The sequence below is a fragment of the Lithobates pipiens genome, unplaced genomic scaffold, assembly GCF_037356315.1.
Source record: "Lithobates pipiens isolate NorthernLeopardFrog02 unplaced genomic scaffold, aLitPip1_a1.2 Scaffold_23, whole genome shotgun sequence".
NCBI lineage: Eukaryota > Metazoa > Chordata > Amphibia > Anura > Ranidae > Lithobates > Lithobates pipiens.
This window is the reverse complement of record NW_027507785.1, coordinates 9,301,323-9,323,830: the sequence shown is the minus strand read 5'-3', so window position 1 is coordinate 9,323,830 and position 22,508 is coordinate 9,301,323. Positions and strand designations below refer to the sequence as shown.

The following is a 22,508-nucleotide window of genomic DNA, read 5'->3' as shown; positions in this document are numbered from 1 at the left end:
TTGTTACGAAAAGTTAACAAACCTAAAAGTTAAAAACCCCAGGAAGTCAGCACAGCACAGGGATATCGGGAACCCCTCATGATGATAAATTCCTTATAACGAACTTTATTTTAACGAAAATTTTACCAATCTAACGAAAATTCGTATTTCGTACGAATCCGAATTGAATTTCGTACACGAAATACAATTTTTTTTTTCTTATGGGACGAAAACAAAACACATTTTTTGTCGGCGCCCGTGTCTAGTCTCTACATAGGGCTGTTCTGTTTGGGATCTAATGGATGAAGATATAATGTTTTTTACACTTGAGTTTAGCTCCACCTCAATGAGAGCAGCATCTATTACGTAATGATTTTGTCCTTCTTTCCAATTAGGTGTTGCATTTGGACTTTCTTTTTGGAAGCATGTCTAATCAGACACCAATCTCAGAAGTCACTCTGGTTGGGTTTCCAGGGACTCCGGAATATTTCGACTCCTCGATATCCACTATAATGTTTCTTGTATATATTATTTCTCTGGTTGCTAATGGGAGTGTCGTACTTTTGGTCGTTTTCAGCGTCCACTTACACCAGCCCATGTACCTGATCATCGCCAACCTCTCCGCATCCGATCTCTTGTTCGACACAGTTACTTTACCAAAAATAATCGCCAAGTACTGGTTTGGAGCTGCGCGAATGCCCTTTCGGGCTTGTCTTTTTCAGATGTTCTGCGTCCATTGTTTCGGGACCGTTGATTCTTACCTTCTTTTATTAATGGCCGTGGATCGTTATGTTGCAATTTGCCATCCTTTAAGGTACGCGGCTATCGTTAATATTAGGATGATTCTTCTGGCTTGTGGCCTTTGTTGGGTAGTTCTAGCACCTTCCACCATCATAGTCATCACCGCCAGGATTTCACAAATAGTCCTATGTGACCGGGACAAGATCAACACATTGTTCTGTACTCATACCGCCATCTCAGCTCTGTCGTGTACGGACGTGTCATCTCTCAGGGCGGTGGCTTTTACATCTGCACTGGTAGTCCTTTTGGCATGTCTGGCGCTTATCATCATTTCCTATATTCTGATCATAAGAGAAATATCACGTCACTCAAGTCGATCGGAAAACTGGGCGAAGGCATTTTATACCTGCACCACACACCTCCTCGTCATCTCTCTCTATTATGTGCCTCGAATCTTTGTCTACATTGTAACTAATACGCCACTGCTAAAAATTCAAAATGAAATCAACGTGCTCCTCCTCTGTCTTTATTCATTTGTGCCACACTTGGCCAGTCCGATAATATATTTCCTCAGAACGAAGGAAATTACAGAGACTTTACGCAAAGTTCTGAGGAAGAAGGTTAGATCTTTCCCACCACTGAACTACTGACCTGAAACAAATCACAGCTGAAAATTAATTCCTTGTGTCCAGAGGGTTCCAAATGACCTCCATTATGGCCTCTAAGCCCTTGTACACACGGTCGGAGATTCCGACAACCCATTATGGCCTCTAAGCCCTTGTACACACGGTCGGAGATTCCGACAACCCATTATGGCCTCTAAGCCCTTGTACACATGGTCGGAGATTCCGACAACCCATTATGGCCTCTAAGCCCTTGTATACACGGTCGGAGATTCCGACAACCCATTATGGCCTCTAAGCCCTTGTACACGCGGTCGGAGATTCCGACAACCCATTATGGCCTCTAAGCCCTTGTACACACGGTCGGAGATTCCGACAACCAAATCCGTCTGAGTAATTCCGGAAGAGGTCTGGAAGTGATGTTGCATACACACGTTCGGACTAAGTTGTCAGGAAAATCTGATTGTACATAACGTGATGACGTTATTTCGTTACGACGGGACTACGTTCAGGCTAGTAGCCAATAGCTTTGGTCTAGGAATTTGATCTGAGCATGCGTGGCACTTTGTCAGTCGGAGTAGGCTACACATGATCGGAGTATGTTCAGATCGGAGCATTTTGTCTGAAAATTTTACCGGCAAGTTGGAAAAGTTGGTCCGTCGGATATTCCGATCCGACAAAACGGTCCGATAGGACACATTCCGTCGGAATCTCCGACCGTGTGTACAAGGGCTTAGTGTTAGACATCGCTGCAAGCGGATTTTGTCCCACGGATTTTGTCCGAAACTGTTGCATACACGCGGTCGGACAAAGTTGTCGGAAAATCCGATTGTACATAACGTGATGACGTTATTTCGTTACGACGGGACTACGTTCAGGCTAGTAGCCAATAGCTTTGGTCTAGGAATTTAATCTGAGCATGCGTGGCACTTTGTCAGTCGGCGTAGGCTACACATGATCGGAGTATGTTCCGATCGGAGCATTTTGTCAAAAATTTTTACCGCCAAATTGGAAAAAATGGTCCGTCGGATATTCTGCGGGAAATAGTCCGATGGAGACCACACACAGTCGGAATATCCGACAAAACGGTCCAATAGGACACATTCCGTTGGAATCTCCGACCGTGTGTACAAGGGCTAAACAGCAATTTAACAAAAATATTCACATTATTCCGGTGGAGTGGGGGGGGGGGGGGGGGCTTGTACCAGAGGGCATCACCATTCACCATTCCTTCATACTTTGGTTACAAGGTTTTTATTTAGCATAGAGATGTTAGAGGGGCCCTGATTCACAGCCAGCAATGGTCATGCTAGTTAAGGGCCCCACCCATCATCTTCCTGCAACAGGAACGAGATAGGGTACCATGTATCTATACCGTGGAAGAGTGCCACCGTCTTAGTCACTCGCATGCTACCACATTCAGAACATAATGATTATCGACATGGTTAGCCATTTCAATGGTTTACTGCCAACATGAACAGAGTGTGTCATTCCTTCTCATACACAATCATGCCCGTTTCTCCTTGCGCCCGATATAACTATCATTTCACAATCCAAACTGATTAATTTTAACACAAGGATGCCAGCCAGCACTCCCAGTTCCCCTACTGTAGGTTCCCTTAGATCTGTGGTCTCCAAACTGCAGCATGGGGGCTGGATGTGGACCTTTGCTTGCCTTTATCTGGCCCTTGATGCACTATTCCATCCACTGAGACCAATGATGGGGCGCCATTCCTCCAACTGACACCAGTGGTGGGGCACTATTCCTCCCACTAATACCAATAATGGGCTACTATTCCTCCTACTGATACCAACAATAGGGCCCTATTCCTTCCACTGATACTAACAATGGGGCACTATTCCTCCCACTAAAACTAATGACGGGCATTGTTTACCAGTGAAGCCTGGACATTTTCTACCACTGGCAACAGTACAGCCCCCCTAAAGTCTGAAGGTCAGTAAACTGGCCCTTTATTTAGAAAGTTTGGAGACCCCTTCCTTAGATGGGTTTTCAGATGGAGCCTCTCCCCCGAAGGACTTACTTCACTTGAGCTACAATGCTAAATAATAGTGTTCTGTAGGCAACCTCTTCCCATCAAGCTTTGCCCCAAAAAGCTCTTCTGGTCCAAGAATATAGGGAACTAAACTATACCCAACCACAGTATCTACCCAGAGGGAGGGGTTTCCCTAAAATGGATACTAACCCCTACTTAGACAGATAGATACAGTAGATTGTAGATCACCATGGTGAAGCTCTTGAGAGGGTGGGTTCATGACACCCTACACTCCTAGTACCACTGGAGGTTGCCTTTAACTTAACTTATTCAGCCTCCGTGGCAGACTCGTACGTCGCCAGGTTAAAGGGATTATACCAGGATGATGCCTGGCAATGGACTATGTAAAAGCATTCCTAGTGGCTAATAAGCTGCTGGATCAATTTTACAGGCGGCGGAAGGGGTTTCCCTGTGCCCCTCCAGACACCTACCTGGGCTCTTTCATCCCACCAGAGGTGGGAAGCAGGCAGTTCCGTCGGGTGACCATGGAGTTGATCGAGGACCAGAACGTACTGATTATCTCTATGGTCTAAAAAAGTGAAAGGGCTCAAAGCTGCCACTTCCGGTTTCCGCAGGATGTAAACAAGCCATTATCTGGGTTTGATCAGATGCTTTGTAGGGCAGAGGAGAGATTTGGGGTCTTGTAGAGTCTTTACAGTGTTGCCTATGGATAATTTGCGTTGGTCTATCACATAGAATGACAATAAAATACATTTACGTTTTTGGTTGTAACATGACGAAATGTGGGAAATTTCAAGGGATATGAATACTTTATCAAGGCTCTGTATATTGGGTTACGTTAAATAATGTAAATTTTTTTGTGCAATACGTAGAGAAAATCATCATCAGAGAAAATAAAAATTCTGCTTTATAGCTCAGTGCGCTGACATCCAGGGAAGCCAATCGTTTACAATATGGATGTTTTGTTTTACGTTTTATAATATATGATATATAAAAATGATGCCATTTAAAAATGATCAATAAAAAACATATACAATTTATTTTTATTTTTTCGGATTCTGTGTGTGTTCATTCCGAAAGAATGTTAAATCTTATCTATGGTCATAATGTCAAATCATATCTTCATTTCCTCATTGTATTTAAATTATTTCCAGCCCACTCCTATTAATTTGAACCAGCTTGAAGTTTGTAAATACATTTTTTTTTTTTGAAGATCCCACACATTGACTTCCTTGAATTTTGTGACACTTTGTCCCATGGGGCAGGTGTAACGACATATTCGGTGACCCGTCGCAATTTGTTACGGAAGTGACGTTCCGTCGCCGCCATCTTGCTACACCCCACACTCATCCACAGTAAGGATACACTAAGAAGGGGGAAAGCGGACATCTTGTTACACCCACCGCAGTAAAGTCAGTTTATATAGTGAAATACAGGACTTACAACTCCGTCTGACTAGTTAGAGTTTGAATTTTAAAAGCAGCGGCAACTCTGCTCATCTCACAGGTTTGATAATCTGACAGAAGTTTGCTGCTTTTAAAATTATATATATATATATATATATATATATATATATACAGTTAGTCATTATATATATATATATATATATACATACTCTGCAGCATCCAGTCAGTTCAGCCTATATCTACAGTGCATTCCGTGGTGTACTATTTCTAATCTAATTTAGGCGGCGTATTTGATTATATATATATATATATATATATATATATATATATATATATATATATATATACAGTCTAGTATGTGTGTGTGTGTGTGTGTGTGTGTGTGTGTGTGTGTGTGTGTGTGTGTGTGTGTGTGTGTGTGTGTGTGTGTGTGTGTGTGTGTGTGTGTGTGTGTGTGTGTGTGTATATATATATATATATATATATATATATATATATATATATATATATATATATATATATATATATATATATATATATATATATATATATATATATATATATATATATACTCTATATATATATACTCTGCAGCATCCAGTGTAGCCTATATCTACATTCTACAGTGCATTCTGTGGTGTACTATTTCTAATATACTTCAGGCGGTGTATATGAGATATATATATATTATGCATACATACATACATACATACATACATACATACAGTCTAGTTTTTATATATGAATATACTCTACAGCATCCAGTGTAGCCTATATCTACAGTGCATTCCGTGGTGTACTGTTTCTACTACTTTTCTGATGGTCTACACATTACAGAATTCAGTGCAGCTGTAGCACCGCAGCAGAACATATGTCTGATTGGGGTACATAGGAACCTGGGTGAAGCTTGGTCATTGACTAAAGTATGGTGGCCTCTGCCCAAGACGTCAGTAGATGAAGAACCTTGTGTGTCAGGATCTGGAGGCCCTCTGTAGAGTCTGGCTTTGGCTGTTCTCACTATGCCACCTGAAATGCCAAACAGCTTCCTGTCTGGCCCCAATAAAATTTGGGGTGAACTCATATTCTTTTGTGGGGTCCCCCTTTAAAATTAATATCAGACCTGAATAGCCTGGTATGAATTATGGGGGACCCCTTAACCTTTCATTTTTTGAAACTATCCTGACCACTTTGTTTACATGACTGGGCATTCCTGGTCAAAAAATGAATGAAGCCAGCGATGTTACTGGTTGCTAAGGACGTGGCAGATGCAGGCACCCACAACAACCTTGACAGCAGAGGAAGGAAGGAAGCTGTCATATATACAATGCAGCAGTGGGAGAAAAACCCTCAACTTTATATGATATTCAGCACCTGCTGGACATGCTGAAAGTCCAGTATCCGGATAAATGCCCAAACAAACAAAGTTTGGTCCAAACTGGTGAAACCGTAAACTTATTTCTATCAACAGGTGTATTACAATCAGGAGCTGCTTTCACAGAATGTTGGGTCGGTTTTAAGGTTCTTCAGAAGTGAAGTACTTTTGTTCTCCTCATCTGGAGTCTGCTAGTCAATGGATGCCCTGTTACTAAACAAATTATGTATCATCACAGAGTGGTACTGTGGATACACCATCTAAATAGACAGTACCACGCCCTATTGAGATTTGAAGGAAAAAATAGCAGAGAGCTTGGACTTTTTAGGCACTACAAGACAAAATGTAGAAAAATAATAACTTTTATGCCTCGTACACACGAACGGACTTTCCTCCAACAAAACCATGGAATTTTATTCGAAGGGTGTTGGCTCAAACTTGTATTGCATACACGCGGTCATAAAAATGTTGGCCAACAATTACGAACGTAGTGACGTACTAGACGTACTAGATGTATTACGTGTTTTTTCAGCTCCTTAGCGCCACCCTTTGGGCTCCTTCTGCTAATTTCATGTTATGGCGCATACACACGTAGCGTACTATCCGGCGGACTTAGTCTGGCGGACTTTCCGCCAGACTGTCCGTCCGACTTTCCGAACGGGCTACTTGCCCATACACGGCACTTTTTCAGCGGACTAATACGGCGCACTAAGTCCGCCGTACTTTTGAGGAAAATCCGCTCATTTCGAGCACGTCTCCAGGTAGGCGGGGCCCGCGAAGGAGACGACGCTGACCCCGCTACCTGGTATGGACTTAAAGGGGAACCCCAACGCCGAAAAAAATCGGTGTGGGGGTCCCCCCCAGGTCCACATCAGACCCTTGTCCGAGCACGCTACCCGGCCAGCCAGGAAAGGGGGGGCGAGCGAGCAGCCCCCCCCTCCTGAGCCGTACCAGGCCGCGTGCCCTCAACATGGGGGGGCACCTTGGAGAAGGGGGGGCCGCGTGGCCCCCCCACCCCAAAGCACCTTGTCCCCATGTTGATGAGGACAAGGGTCTCTTCCCGACAACCCTGGCCGTTGGTTGTCGGGGTCTGCGGGCGGGGGGCTTATCGGAATCCAGGAACCCCCTTTAATAAAACAAAACTACTTTCTAAGTCCGCCGTACTTTCGGGTCAAAAAAGTACGCCGGAGGCTACACACGGGGGGATTGTCCGGCGGACTTGAGTTTGCCGGACTTTTCCACCCGATTGTGTGATCGTGTGTACGCGGCATTAGTGGAAGTTTGGTGAGTGTTGATTCGCACTTTTCATTTCATGCTTTTCAGTTTGTTTCTTAACGGATGTTCGTCAACCAGACATGTTGCGGAATTGGAGGAAATAACGTCTTATTTATTATTGGCCTTGGAGTTATTGCTTTGACTTTATTTTTTGGTTAAATAATGATTTGATTTGGTATATTTTCTATATTTTTGGATGCATAGAATGCACTTTTTGGTTAAGTTCTATTGGCAGATAGCATGTCTAATTTTTTTATTTTTTTAATGCACAATAAAAAAAATTGTGGAGAATAATACTTGGCTATGGGTTTTACTTCAAATGACAGTTTGGGAGTAGGCAGTTACATTTTAAAAAATACAATGTAAAATTGACAAGAGACATCAACATAGTTGTATATTTGATCTTAAAAACTACGGGATAATGGTGTTGTGGTAACTTGCCCAAATAAAAAAAAAAAAGCATAATAATATTATTCTTGATATCACTAGAAAAAAAAAAGCCTTTGTTTGCAATAACTCCATCAGTATCACCAGCAAAGCAGCTTCATTATGATCCCATTAAAGAAGAAGAGAATTGTGCGCTGAATTTCCAGATTTCAGAATTTGCCGCGTCACAAATGTTAATTCTCCTTTGCGAACGCTAGTTTACAAGACCGACCGCTTCCGGCTCGTCCTTGCTTCTGAGCATGCGTGTTTGTACTTTGAACTTTGGACTAGGGATGAGCTTCGAGTTCGAGTCGAACTCACGTTCGACTCGAACGTTGCCTGTTCGCCTGTTCACCGAACAGCGAACAATTTGGGGTGTTCGCGGCAAATTCGAAAAGCCGCGGAACACCCTGTACAAGTCTATGGTTGAAATCTAAAGTGCTCATTTTAAAGGCTAATATGCAAGTTATTGTCATAAAAAGTGTTTGGGGACCCGGGTCCTGCCCCAGGGGACATGGATCAATGCAAAAAAAAGTTTTAAAAACTGCAGTTTTTTCGGGAGCAGTGATTTTAATAATGCATAAAGTGAAATAATAAAAGTGTAATATTCCTTTAAATTTTGTACCTGGTGGGTGTGTATAGTATGCCTGTAAAGGGGCGCATGTTTCCCGTGCTTAGAACTGTCCCTGCACAAAGCCATTTCTGCAGGAAAAAAAGTAATTTAAAATCACTCGTGGCTATAATGAATTTTGGCTCCCCCGTAATACAGAGAACACTCATTGAAAGTCATTGATCCCAATGGTTCCCCCAAATTCAATTACCAGGCCCTTCAGGTCTGGTATGGATATTAAGGGGAACCCTGCGTCAATTTTTTTTTAAAAAATGGCGTGGAGTTCCCCCTAAAAATCCATACCAGACCCTTTATCCGAGCACGCAACCTGGCTCCTGAACCGTACCAGGCCACATGCCCTCAACATTGGGAGGATGCTTTGGGGTCCCCCCCAAAGCACCATGTCCCCAAAGCACCATGTCCCCATGTTGATGAGGACAAGGGCCTCATCCCCACAACCCTGGCCGGTGGTTGTGGGGGTCTGCGTGCGGGGGGTTTATCAGAATCTGGAAGCCCCCTTTAACAAGGGGACCCCCAGATCCCGCCCCCCCAGTTTGAAATGGTAAGGGGGTACAAAAGTACCCCTACCATTTCACAAAGAAAGTGTAAAAAATAGTTTAACCAGTTGCCGACCGCCGCACGCCGATGTACGTCGGTAGAATGGCACGGGCAGGCATAAGGACATACATGTACGTCCCTTGCCTCCCGTGGGTCGGGGGCCCGATCGGGCCCCCGCCCGGTGCCTGCGGCGGTCGGTTTTCGTCCGGGAGCGATCCGGGACGAGGGGGCGGCCATTCATTCATGGCCACCCCCTCGCGATCGCTCCCGACGAATAGAAATCCCCGGTGACATCACTTCCTCTCCTGTAATGTAAACACAGGAGAGGAAGTGATGTATTCTCTCCTCCGTGTCGGTATTTTTCGTTCCGACACGGAGGAGAGCGGATCAGTGAGTTGCACCAACACTCTACACACACAGTAGAACATGCCAGGCACACTCACACCCCCCCTTTACCCCCCGATCACCCCCCCAATTACCCCTGCCCCCCAGTCACAGTAACACCAATGTCATTTTTTTTTTTTTTTTTTGCATTGGTGTCATTTGTGACTGTAATAACTGTTAGGGCAGTTAGAGTTAGCCCCCTTTAGTTCTAATGTACCCCCCTAACCCCCCCAATAAAGGTTTAACCCCGTGATCACCCCCCGTCGCCAGTGTCACTAAGGCTGGGTTCACATTGCAGCGGTTTATGAGAACGAATGTGATTCGCACCGCACTACAGTGCAAATCACATCCGATCTCTGTGCGATTCGAGTTCAGCCATTCGCCGCACCCGCCGCACCCGCCGCAAATTCGCACGGGACCCTTTTTTTGGCCCGCAGCAGAATCGGATCGCATGGGTGTTCACACCATGCGATCCGAGTTTGCAGATCGCACTGCGATATGCGAACTGATCTGGGGGTGTCAGTAACATTTCACTGACACTCCCAGCAGTCCGCATAGGGCAGTGTGAACTGCCGCCGGGAGGCATGCGATGCGGGAACCCGCCGCGGATTCGCGGCGTTTCCGCATCGCTCCAGTGTGAACCCAGCCTAATAAGCGATCATTTTTCTGATCGCCGTATTAGTGTCACAGGTGACGCTAGTTAGGCAGGTAGGTATTTAGGTTCGCCGCAGCTTTTTATAGCGCCAGGGACCCCCATATACTACCGCATAAAGCCCCCTGATTGCCCCCTAGTTAACCCTTTCACCAGTGATCACCATATAACTGTTACAGGTGACGCTGGTTGGTTAGTTATTTTTTTATAGTTTCAGGGCACCCGCCATTTATTACCTAATAAAGGTTTAACCCCCTGATCACCCGGCGGGTGTCATTTGTGACTAATAACTGTTAGGGCAGTTAGGGTTAGCCCCCTTTAGTTCTAAGGTACCCCCCTAACCCCCCCAATAAAGGTTTAACCCCGTGATCACCCCCCGTCGCCAGTGTCACTAAGGCTGGGTTCACATTGCAGCGGTTTATGAGAACGGATGTGATTCGCACCGCACTGCAGTGCAAATCACATCCGATCTCTGTGCGATTCGAGTTCAGCCATTCGCCGCACCCGCCACACCCGCCGCAAATTCGCACGGGACCCTTTTTTTGGCCCGCAGCAGAATCGGATCGCATGGGTGTTCACACCATGCGATCCGAGTTTGCAGATCGCACTGCGATATGCGAACTGATCTGGGGGTGTCAGTAACATTTCACTGACACTCCCAGCAGTTCGCATAGGGCAGTGTGAACTGCCGCCGGGAGGCATGCGATACGGGAACCCGCCGCGCATTCGTGGCGTTCCCGCATCGCTCCAGTGTGAACCCAGCCTAATAAGCGATCGTTTTTCTGATCGCTGTATTAGTGTCACAGGTGACGCTAGTTAGGCAGGTAGGTATTTAGGTTCGCTGCAGCTTTTTATAGCGCCAGGGACCCCCATATACTACCGCATAAAGCCCCCTGATTGCCCCCTAGTTAACCCTTTCACCAGTGATCACCATATAACTGTTACAGGTGACGCTGGTTGGTTAGTTATTTTTTTATAGTTTCAGGGCACCCGCCATTTATTACCTAGTCTCACTAGTGTACCCCTAAATTTAGGGGTGTCTACTTTCCAAAATGGGGTCATTTGGGGGGGGGGTTTGTGCCATCTTGGCATTTTATGGCCTTCAAAACTGTAACGGCCTTAGAAAGCCTGAAGGCGGTGCTTGGTTTTCGGGGCCCCGTACGCGGCTAGGCTCCCAAAAAGTCCCACATATGTGGTATCCCCGTACTCAGGAGAAGCAGCAGAATTTATTTTGGGGTGTCATTTCACATATGCCCATGGCATGCATGAGCAATATATCATTTAGTGACAACTTTGTTAAAAAAAAAAAAAAAAAAAAAAAGTTTGTAATTTTCCCGCAACTTGTGGCAAAATATAAAATATTCCATGAACTCAACATGCCTCTCAGCAAATAGCTTGGGGTGTCTACTTTCTAAAATGGGGTCATTTGTGGGGGTTTTGTGCCATCTTGGCATTTTATGGCCTTCAAAACTGTAATAGGTAGTGAGAAGTGAACTCAAAAATTTACGCCCTTAGAAAGCCTGAAGGCGGTGCTTGGTTTTCGGGGCCCCGTACGCGGCTAGGCTCCCAAAAAGTCCCACATATGTGGTATCCCCGTACTCAGGAGAAGCAGCAGAATTTATTTTGGGGTGTCATTTCACATACGCCCATAGCATGTGTGAGCAATATATCATTTAGTGACAACTTTGTGTAAAAAAAAAAAAAAAATTTTTTTTTTGTCATTATTCAATCGCTTGAGGCAAAAAAATAAAATATTCAATGGGCTCAACATGCCTCTTATCAGTTTCCTTAGGGGGTCTACTTTCCAAAATGGGGTCATTTGGGGGGGTTTTGTACTGCCCTGCCATTTTAGCACCTCAAGAAATGAGATAGGCAGTCGTAAACTAAAAGCTGCGTAAATTCCAGAAAACGTACCTTAGTTTGTAGATGTGACAACTTTTGCGCAAACCAATAAATATACAATTATTGACTTTTTTTTTACCAAAGACATGTGGCTGAATACATTTTGGCCTAAATGTATGACTAAAATTGAGTTTATTGGATTTTTCTAATAACAAAAAGTAGAAAATATCATTTTTTTTCAAAATTTGCGGTCTTTTTACGTTTATATCGCAAAAAACAAAAATCGCAGAGGCAATCAAATACCATCAAAAGAAAGCTCTATTTGTGGGAAGAAAAGGACGCAAATTTTGTTTGGGTACAACATTGCATGACCGCGCAATTACCAGTTAAAGCAGCGCAGTGCCAAAGTGTAAAAAGACCTCTGGTCATTTACCAGCAAAATGGTCCGGTCTGAAAGTGGTTAAAAAGACACACACACACCGTTGCAAAAGTCCTTTATTAAAAATATATTTTTTTTTAAAGATTCCAGCGGTGGTAATCCACTCTTGCTATCCAGCGATGGATGATCATCTCCCTGGGGTCCAGTGATGGCTGATCTGATTCAGCGATGGGTGATCTCTCCCTCCAGTGCAGCGGATCCATCCTCTGTCTCCACCGGCGAAGACACTGGTCACCCACACGTCATTGGAGAAGCCCGGCTTTCCCCTTGCGTCAGAGGGGGGCGGGGTCAGGCTACGGGTGGCCCCGGCCTCCTCATATAAGAAGTGTCAGGCTGCCGGGATCCCCGCAGTGTCTCCGCCGGTGGAGACAGAGGATGGATGTGCTGTGCTGGATGGATCACCTATCGCTGGATCAGATCAGCCATCGCTGGACCCCGGAGAGATGATCATCCGTCGCTGGATAGCAAGAGGGGATTACCACCGCTGGAATCTTTTAAAAAATATATATATATTTTTAATAAAGGACTTTTGCAATGGTGTGTGTGTGTGTCTTTTTAACAATTTTTTACACTTTCTTTGTGAAATGGTAGGGGTACTTTTGTACCCCCTTACCATTTTAAATGGGGGGGCTGGGATCCTGGGGTTCCCTTGTTAAAGGGGGCTTCCAGATTCTGATAAGCCCCCCGCCCGCAGACCCCCACAACCACCGGCCAGGGTTGTGGGGATGAGGCCCTTGTCCTCATCAACATGGGGACAAGGTCCTTTGGGGGAGGACCCCAAAGCATCCTCCCAATGTTGAGAGCATGTGGCCTGGTACGCTTCAGGGGGGGGGGCGCTCTCTCTCGCCCCCCCTTTTCCTGTGGCCTGCCAGGTTGCGTGCTCAGATAAAGGGTCTGGTATGGATATTTGGGGGGAACCCCATGTCATTTTTTTTTTATTTGACGCGGGGTTCCCATTAATATCAATACCAGACCTGAAGGGCCCGGTAATTGAAATTTTTTTTTTATCAATGACTTTCAATGACTGCAGAAATGACACTTTGTGCAGGGACAGTTCTAAGCATGGGAAACATGCGCCCCTTCACATGTATACTATAGACACCGCCCAGGTACGAAATTTAAAGGAATATTACACTTTTATTGTTTCACTTTAAGCATTATTAAAATCACTGCTCCCAAAAATTGTACGTTTTAAAACTTTTTTGCATTGATACATGTCCCCTGGGGAAAGACCCAGGTCCCCAAACACTTTTTATGACAATAACTTGCATATTAGCCTTTAAAATTAGCACTTTTGATTTTGAACGTTCGAGTCCCATAGATTTTAATAGGGTTCTGAAGTTCACATGAAGTTTAGGTCTGTTCGCAGGTTCCGGTGCGAACCGAACCGGGTGGGGGGGTGTTCGGCTCATCCTTACTTTGGAAACGCGTGGAAAATCCGTCAACGCACATTTGTCCACGTAAAATTTGAAGACATGCTAGCCAACATCTGTTGGCCGGAAAGTCCGACAACAATTGTCCGATGGAGCGTACACACGGTCGGATTTTTAGCCAACAGCCTGTCATCCAACATTTCCCGTTGGAAAATCCGATTGTGTGTACGGGGCTTAAGGCTTTATGCACACTGAAGCTCATAAACTGTAGTTTTTGGCAGTTTTGGCGTTTTTTTTTTAACAACCAATAAACTCCCCTCTATGTTATCCTATATGTCCATGCACACGTGGACGTTTTTGGACGTTTTATCAGCAGTGGAGTTTATTATGAGCTGTTTTCTGAACGACATAAAATCGCATTCAGGAGTCGTTTTTCTGGCCACAAAAAACGCCAAACACTGATAAACGCTCAAAAACGTGGCTCATCAGCATTCTTTAACGTTTTTGATCCATTGAAGGAAAAAAAAACAGCTAAGAAACGCTAACGCGGAAAAATGCTAAAAGCGCTAATATACGCTGTTGCAAAAAGGTTAAACATTGAAAGACTCCCTGCAAAGCTACTGGTGTTTTTATAACGTTATTTTAACGTCCAGTGTGTATGGGGCCTAATGCCCCGTACAGGCGGTCGGACTTTCCAACTGTGAATGTGTGATCGGAGCTTGTAGGCTGGGCAGTGTAGACCGTGTGTAGGCTCCATCGGACACTTTCCATCGGAATTTCCGTTGCACAAAATTTGAGCTCTGGTTCTCAGATTTTCCGACAACAAAATCCGTTGTCGGAAATTCTGATCGTTGTGTGCACAATTCCGAAGCACAAAGTTTTACACATTGCTCGGAATCAAGCAGAAGAGCCGCACTGGCTATTGAACTTCCTTTTTTTCTCGGGTCGTCGTGCGTCTTGTACGTCACCGCGTTCTCGACGTTCTGAATTTCCGACAACATTGTGTGACCGTGTGCAGGGCCGCTGATAAGGCGGTAGAACCAGCCCTCCAGTACTGGGCCCAGACCCCCTCAGCTCAAAAGGGGGGCCCAGGCACTTGCTGAGCAGGAGGTCTGGCTGTACTGTCTTATTGTAGACACCAATCCTCTTCTGCCTCCCCCTGCAGCGCTGCCAGCTTCTCCTCTTCTTTCTGCCTCTGGCTGCACTACAGGGGGATTGGTCCAAGCACATGTGTTTTTCCATGTGCTGTCAAGACCGCCCCCCCCATATGCCCCTTTCCCCCACAGCACTGCTGGCTTCCCTCCTTTCTTTCCCCGCCAGTAGCTGCTATGGGCACATGGGGGGATGTTTCACGGATGGAGAACGAGGGGTAGGGGTCAGTAAATATGTAATTTACTGACCCCTTCCTTTTATGAATAAATACAGTGAGCAATCGATACCAATTACTCCTGCGTCCATTTATCACTGAAGCATAGTACACTGTGTTGTGGGGGTCCTGTCAAGTAGGCTGTATGGGGCCCTGTGATTTCTAACAGCAGCCCTGACTGTGTGTAGGCAACAGGCATGTACTGGCCATAGGGACTATAGGGAGTTTCCCGGTGGGCCGATGGCTCAGTGGGCCGGTTTCAATGACAGCCAGTGGCATCGCTGGGGGGGGGACTTTTGGGGCTATAGCCCCGAATCTAGGGCCCATAGCCCAGAGTCAGTCCAGGAGTCCCCAACCACAGGGTCCCTGCCCACTACCTTACCTCTTTCTGGTGACCCTAATGTAAGGAGGGGCTCTCTGGGGACCCTGATGTAAGCCGGAGGCTCTCTGGGGAACCTGATGTAAGAGAGAGGCTCTCTGTGGACCCGGATGTAAGGGGGGGCTCTGCGGGGACCCGGATGTAAGGGGTTGGCTCTCTAGGGACCCTGATGTAAGGCGGATGATCTCTGGGGACTCTGATGTAAGAGGGGCTCTCTGGGGACCCTGATGTAAGAGGAAGGCTATATGGAGACTCTGATGTAAGGGGAGGCTCCCTGGGGACCCTGATGTAAGTGGGGGGCTCTCTGGGGACCCAGATGTAAGGAGGGGCTCTCTGGGGACCCTGATGTAAGGGGGGGCTCTTTTTGCCCAATTGTGTACAGTTTATATACAGTTTTTTTGCGTGTTTGCAAAATTAAAGTGGGCCGGTCTGGATGAAGTCCAGGGCCAAATTTTTGTCCCAGTCCAGCCCTGGTAGGCAAGACAAGTTTGAGCCAACATCCGTCTGAAAAAAATCCCATGGATTTTGTTGTCGGAATGTCCAATCGTGGGTACGCGCCATTAGGCCTCCTGCACTGTGAACACACTGTGTTCATGGCTTTGGTAATATAGTGTACTTAAATATAAAAAAAAACATAAATAAAAATACTAAAAGATCCAGCAGATCACAAATATCTGCTACAAATTCAGTATTTGATGATCTAAAACAATTATAATAAATCTATTAATTGTATGGTTATGGCCATGGTTTGAAATGGCATGTCCAACAAACTCATATGCTCTAAGAAAAATTTTTTTTTGGCCATATAGTATATTTTCTTGGCTTTTTTAGGTAAGGGGCTGGTATTAATTTATATATCTTATATATAGACCTGCTGCATTTAATACCATTGTTATAAAGTGAACTTAATGAGCAGTGATAGGAAAGGTATGAATTACGGATGAATGGTGCACTTGGTGTCATGGCGGTAGGTGACATCTGGCAATAACCTCAATACACCGAAGGCTTGAAGAGAGCAGTTGAGACCACAAAACGCCGACGCGGCTAATGAAGCCCTCCGGGACCTCGCCAGCATCAGCCAAATTATCCTCATTAATTAATCACTTCCCCGCTGGATCCAGAGACACCAACAAGGGCCCTAATGATGTTGACGGTGACATTAGAGGAAGAACGTCTGGGACTTCCCCCTCCCACCCTCCGAGGGACACCACCTGGAGGTTATCAAGTAACTGTAACTTTGAGAGCAGAAAATCCCGGGAGATTTCATTATCTACTGTGCAAAAAGTACAGAATGTAATAGTTATAACGATCTTTCTTTTATTTTCCTGGAAAGCAAAATTAGAACGAGTGTCCCCAGAGCATACACAGCGAAAAAGACTCCTTCCAACCAAAACGGTGCAACTTATCTGGAGTTTTAGGATGGCATTAATATTATATTGTGTAGTTAATATCAGAAAATAATGTAAAATATTATAAAATACATTGTAATGTAAATAAAATATTACTCCTTTTACATAATCATACACGATAATATAAATAAAATATTACTCCTTTTACATAATCATAGACGATAATATAAATTGTATATAATAATAATAATGATGATAATAATAATAATAATAATAATAATAATAATAATAATGTGCAGTTAATGCTAGAATATAATATATAATAATACGACATATAATATGAATAAAATATTATTTCCTTTACAATATATATTGTGTAGCTAAAAGTAGAACATAATGCAAAAAAAAAAAAAATTAATATGAATACAGTATTATTCCCTCTTTAAATTGTGTAGTTAATGCTAGAATATAATGCAAAATAATTCAATTTAATATCTTAATTAATATTTAATTTTATTAATATTTAATATCAATAAAATGAAAGTCTGTTTACATATTGTGTAAGTAATATCAGAATATAATGTAAAATAATAGAACATTTACATTAATATGAATAAAATATTATTCCCTTTATATATTGTGTATGGAATACTGGAATATAATGCTAGAATATAATATATAATAATAAAACATATAATATGAATAAAATATCATTTCCTTTACAATATATATTGTGTAGCTAAAAGTAGAACATAATGCAATAACCCCAAAAATATCAATTAATATGAATACAGTATTATTCCCTCTTTAAATTGTGTAGTTAATGCTAGAGTATAATGCAAAATAATGAAACATAACATTTAATATCAATAAAATAAAAGTCTGTTTACATATTGTGTAAGCAATATCAGAATATAATATAAAATAATAGAACATTTACATTAATATGAATAAAATATTATTCCCTTTATATATTGTCTAGGTAATACTGGAATATAATGTATAATATTATAATATATACTTTAATATGAATAAAACATAATTCCATTTACATATTGTGTAGGTAATGCTAGAATATAATATAAAATAATAAAACATAATTTCACATTAATAAAATATTATTCCCTTTATATATCATGTAAGTAATACTGGCACATAATGTATAGTATTATAACGTATAAAGTATTATGAATAAAACATGATTCCCTTTATATATTGTGTAGTCAATACTAGAATATAATGCAAATAATTAAACACATTTTAAAATGAATAAAATATTATTCCCTTTACATACTGTGTAGGTAATTATATAATATAAAATAATAAAACGTCATTTAACGTTAATAAAATATTATTCCCTTTATATATTATGTAAGTAATACTGGAAAATAATGTATAGTATTATAACGTATAAAGTAATATGGATAAAATATTATTTATTTTATATATTGTATAGGTAATACTGGAATATGATGTATACTATTATAACATATACTTTAATATGAATAAAACATGATTCCATTTACATATTGTATAGGTAATGCTAGAATATAATATAAAATAATAAAACATAATTTCACATTAATAAAAATATTATTCCCTTTACATATCATGTAAGTAATACTGGAACATAATGTATAGTATTATAACATATACTTTAATACGAACAAAACATGATTCCAGTTATATATTGTGTAGTAGTCAATACTAGAATATAATGCAAAATAATGAAACATATTTCAAAATTAATGAAATAGTATTCCCTTTACATATTGTGTAGGTAATACTAGAATATAATATAAAATAATAAAACATAATTTCACATTGATAAAATATTATTCCCTATATATATTATGTGAGTAATACTGGAATATAATGTATAATAATATAACACATAAAGTAATATAAATAAAATAAAATATTGTTCCCTTTATATTATGTATTTATAACTAGAATATAATTTAAAATAAAATAATATAAAATGTAATACCAATAAAATCTCATTCTCTATTGTGTAGTTAATTCTAACATATAATGTAAAATAAAAAAAAGTATAACATATAATGCAATATCAATAAAATATACTACAATAAAGTATAAGAAACTAAACAAGTTATTACTGCATTAATTATTTTATTAATAAATAAAGTATTATTGCCTTTAAATATTATGAAGGTAATGCTAGAATATAATGTATAATAATATAGCACATAATGCAATATCAATAAAATATTGTTCCCTTTATATATTGTAGTCAGTTCTAGAATATAATGTATAATAATATAACATATAATGTAATATCAATAAACTATACTACAATAAGGTATATGTAATTAAATTATTGCTTTATTCATTCATATTTAATATTTATGTATAGGTAATTAGAGATGGCCTTTGCGGTTCGCCCGGCGGTCGGTTCGCGTCAAATTTTGCTCGTTCGCGATTCGCCAAACCGGCAGACTTTTGCCGCTGTTCGCGGCGGCCATATTTGTTTACATTGTGAAGAACTTTGACCCATGACACATCCATCATGGCGTACAGGACAGTCAATTGAGACATTTCAGCACATGGACAATTGGACATACCCCCTATATAATACCTTATAAATAGACCTGATCTGGCGGCCATTTTACATTCTGTCTTTTGTCAGTGTAGGGACAGGACGCTGTGTGGAGCAGGGACAGTTAGTTTAATCACTAGCTATTACTTTTAGGTTCACAGGTCCTTTTAAGGACTGGTCTAGGTGCACAGTATATAGGGTTGTAATACACTTAGAATATACTTTCTTTCAAGTATATTATGGTGCACTGCTGACTGCTGTGCTGTGCTGCTGAGTGCTTGCTGACCGATTCTGCAGCTGTCTTTTATCAGTGTAGGGATTGAGGGACAGTTTGGTGTTTGGAGCAGGGACAGTCTGCAAATCACTAGCTATTAGGTCCACAAAGGTCATTTTAAGGACTGGTATAGTTGTACAGTATATAGGGTTGTACACATATAATATACTTTCTATCAAATATAGAAAGCATATTATACTTGACTGCTGAGCTGCTGACCGATTCTGCAGCTGTCGTTTCTCAGTGTAGGGAGGGTCAGTTTGGTTTTTGGAGCAGGGACAGTCTGCAATTCACTAGCTACTAGCTAGCTACTACTAGGTCCACAAAGGTCCTTGTAAGGATTGGTATAGGTGCACTATTTGGTGTGCAGTATATAGGGGTGTAATACACGTATAAAATACTTGCACATATAGAAAGCATAGTATAGTGCATTTCCACTGTGCAGCATTGTGACTGCTGAGCGGTTCTGCAGCGATACTACAAAGAGTGACAGACGCAATTAAAAAAAAGTATTATAACTGGTGTGATAGACCAGTGGCCCTCAAAAGCGACAGATTGAAGCGGGGTGTTATATACCTTCTTCCACATACGTACTGCACTTCTCTAGAGACTTTTGTCACAGGGTCATTTAAAAAATGACAGGCAGAGGAAGAGGCAGGCCCTTCCGCAGGGGGGGTAGGGGTAGGGCAGGAGCTACAGACTTGAGCCAAAGTGGCAAATTGCAGAAGGTGCGTGCGATTACGTTAAAGGACCCACCAGACATGGTTGAGTGGCTCACTCAGCCTTACTCTTCTGCACCCTCCTCATCCTCTCGATCTGCACCCTCTTCTTCACTCTCTGCTGTGTGCACCCCCAAAGACACTACCACCAACACCACCACCATATACCCTCCGCTTGAGTCACAGGAATTATTTTCCGATCCATCTCAAGACATTGCCGATGCGCAGCCACTCTTGGCATTGGATCAGGAAGAGGAGGTAGCAACAACCACCACTCAGCAGTCTGACGACAGTACCCAGATCAGCCCAAGGAGGAGGTTGGTCCCCGGTGTTGCTGCCTACTCTGAGATTTCTAATTATAGTGGTGGGGAAGGTGACGTCGATGATGACGTGTCTAGTGATGTCACGTGGGTGCCCACAAGAGAGGAAGAGGAGGGGAGTTCAGAGGGAGATATGGACCAGCAGATAGGGAGGAGAAGCAGGCGGAACTTAGACTGCACAGGAGGGACAAAGCAGACTGCTAATGTATCAGGAGCGAGGCATCAACCATGTACGGTCACACCTGGCGCTCCCAGGACGCCGGCACATGGCTCTGCAGTGTGGGCTTTTTTTAACGTGTCTGTTAATGACAATAGTGTTGCCATCTGCAGCCTTTGCAGTCAACGCATAATTCGCAGTAAGCCCAACACTCACCTAGGGACGACCGCCTTAAGAAGGCACATGAGCTGCCATCACCGAGCCCAGTGGGAGCAACGGAACACACAAAGCCAAACTGCAGGCTCTCACCGTCCAGCCTCGTCTTCTACTTCTCCTTCTCCTCTCTCCTCACAATTATCCTCCACTCCACCTTCCATCATGCCATCCTCATGTTTTTCTGGAAAAAGGTAGGCTTCAGTGGGCCAAATGTTCGAGCGTAAAAAAAATGATGACGCCGGATAACCCTCTTGCCCAACGGTTGATGGCTGGCTTGTCAGAACTGATAGCCCGCCAACTACTGCCATATAAACTGGTGGACTCGGAGGCCTTTCGAAAATTTGTGGCCATTGGAACACCACAATGGAAGGTCCCAGGAAGGAAGTATTTCTCACAGAAGGGCATCCTAGAGCTATATGGCCATGTTCAGCGGCAAGTGAATGTATCTCTGGCACACAGTGTCGGTGCCAAGATACATCTGTCTAGCAAACATGGGCAGGGAAGGTATATAACTTTTCATGCCCACTGGGTGAAACTTCTGACGGTCGTCAAGCATGTAACCCGTGGCACCCGTGTAGATTTGGTTATACCGCCACGGATTGCATGCAGGCCTGCCTCTTCTTATTCTCCTCCTCCTACTCCATCCTCCTCCCTCTCCTCCTCGGCTGACTCCTCCTTTTCCGCTGATAGAGTCTGCGCCGCCCAAGCTCCCCAGAACCTATTCGACATGCTAGGTGAGACGCTGCCATGCTGTGCTGCATCTGTTGTGTCTGGAAGCCAAGAGCCACACTGGCCCTGCACTCCTTTCAGCTTTGCATTGCGTTGTGTCATTGATCAAGCGTGGAGGAGCAGGAGCAGGAAGATGAGGAAGTCGCAATGCTGGATGAATTCCCAGAGGGGGCTACTCTATCTGAGACAAGTCAACAACAAGAGTCTGAAGAGGAGTCAGAGGAGGATGGTGCCGGGCGGATGAGGAGGAGCAAGAAGAGCATGCTTTAAACCTTTCTGGGACCCCTGTTGTTGTGCGTGGATGGGGAGAGGAGAATGAGGAGGACAACATTATCCTGGATGATAAGCAGGAGCCAGGCCACCACACCGCTTCCAGTTTAGTGCAAATGGGGGCCTTCATGCTCCAGTGTTTTAACAGGGACCCCCGTAGAAAAAGCATAAAGGTCAAGGACCAGTAATGGGTGGCAACGTACTTAGACCACCGGTACAAACACAAAATGGCGGAAATGTTACCACCATCACAGAGGGCTGTCGGAATAGAGCACTTCTAGGCCTTGCTTAAAATGCTGCATTCTGCTTTTGCGTGCGCTGGCAGAGGAGCAATTCCCACTCCCAGAGAAAGTTGCGAGTGCCAATCCAACAGTGCCTGCAAGAAGAGGGCGGTTTGAATATGTGTTGGTAACTTCTGATATGAGGTCATTCTTTCAGCCGACCCATCGACAGGTCTCATCCGGATCCAGCATC

At 43.1% G+C, this 22,508-nt stretch overlaps 1 protein-coding gene across 1 annotated transcript; it reads left to right on the top strand.

The window, feature by feature from the left end:
- The first annotated feature begins 387 nt into the window (after positions 1-387).
- LOC143926828 (olfactory receptor 1M1-like) lies at positions 388-2,512 on the top strand. The gene has a single exon (XM_077450866.1). It carries the CDS (start codon positions 405-407, stop codon positions 1,368-1,370), a length of 966 nt encoding a protein of 321 aa, XP_077306992.1. The 5' UTR covers positions 388-404; the 3' UTR covers positions 1,371-2,512.
- Positions 2,513-22,508: the final 19,996 nt, after the last annotated feature.

What these genes read in the sequence shown, in the direction of transcription:
- LOC143926828 (XM_077450866.1), top strand. Translation starts at nt 405, where the DNA reads ATGTCTAATCAGACACCAATCTCAGAAGTCACTCTGGTTGGGTTTCCA.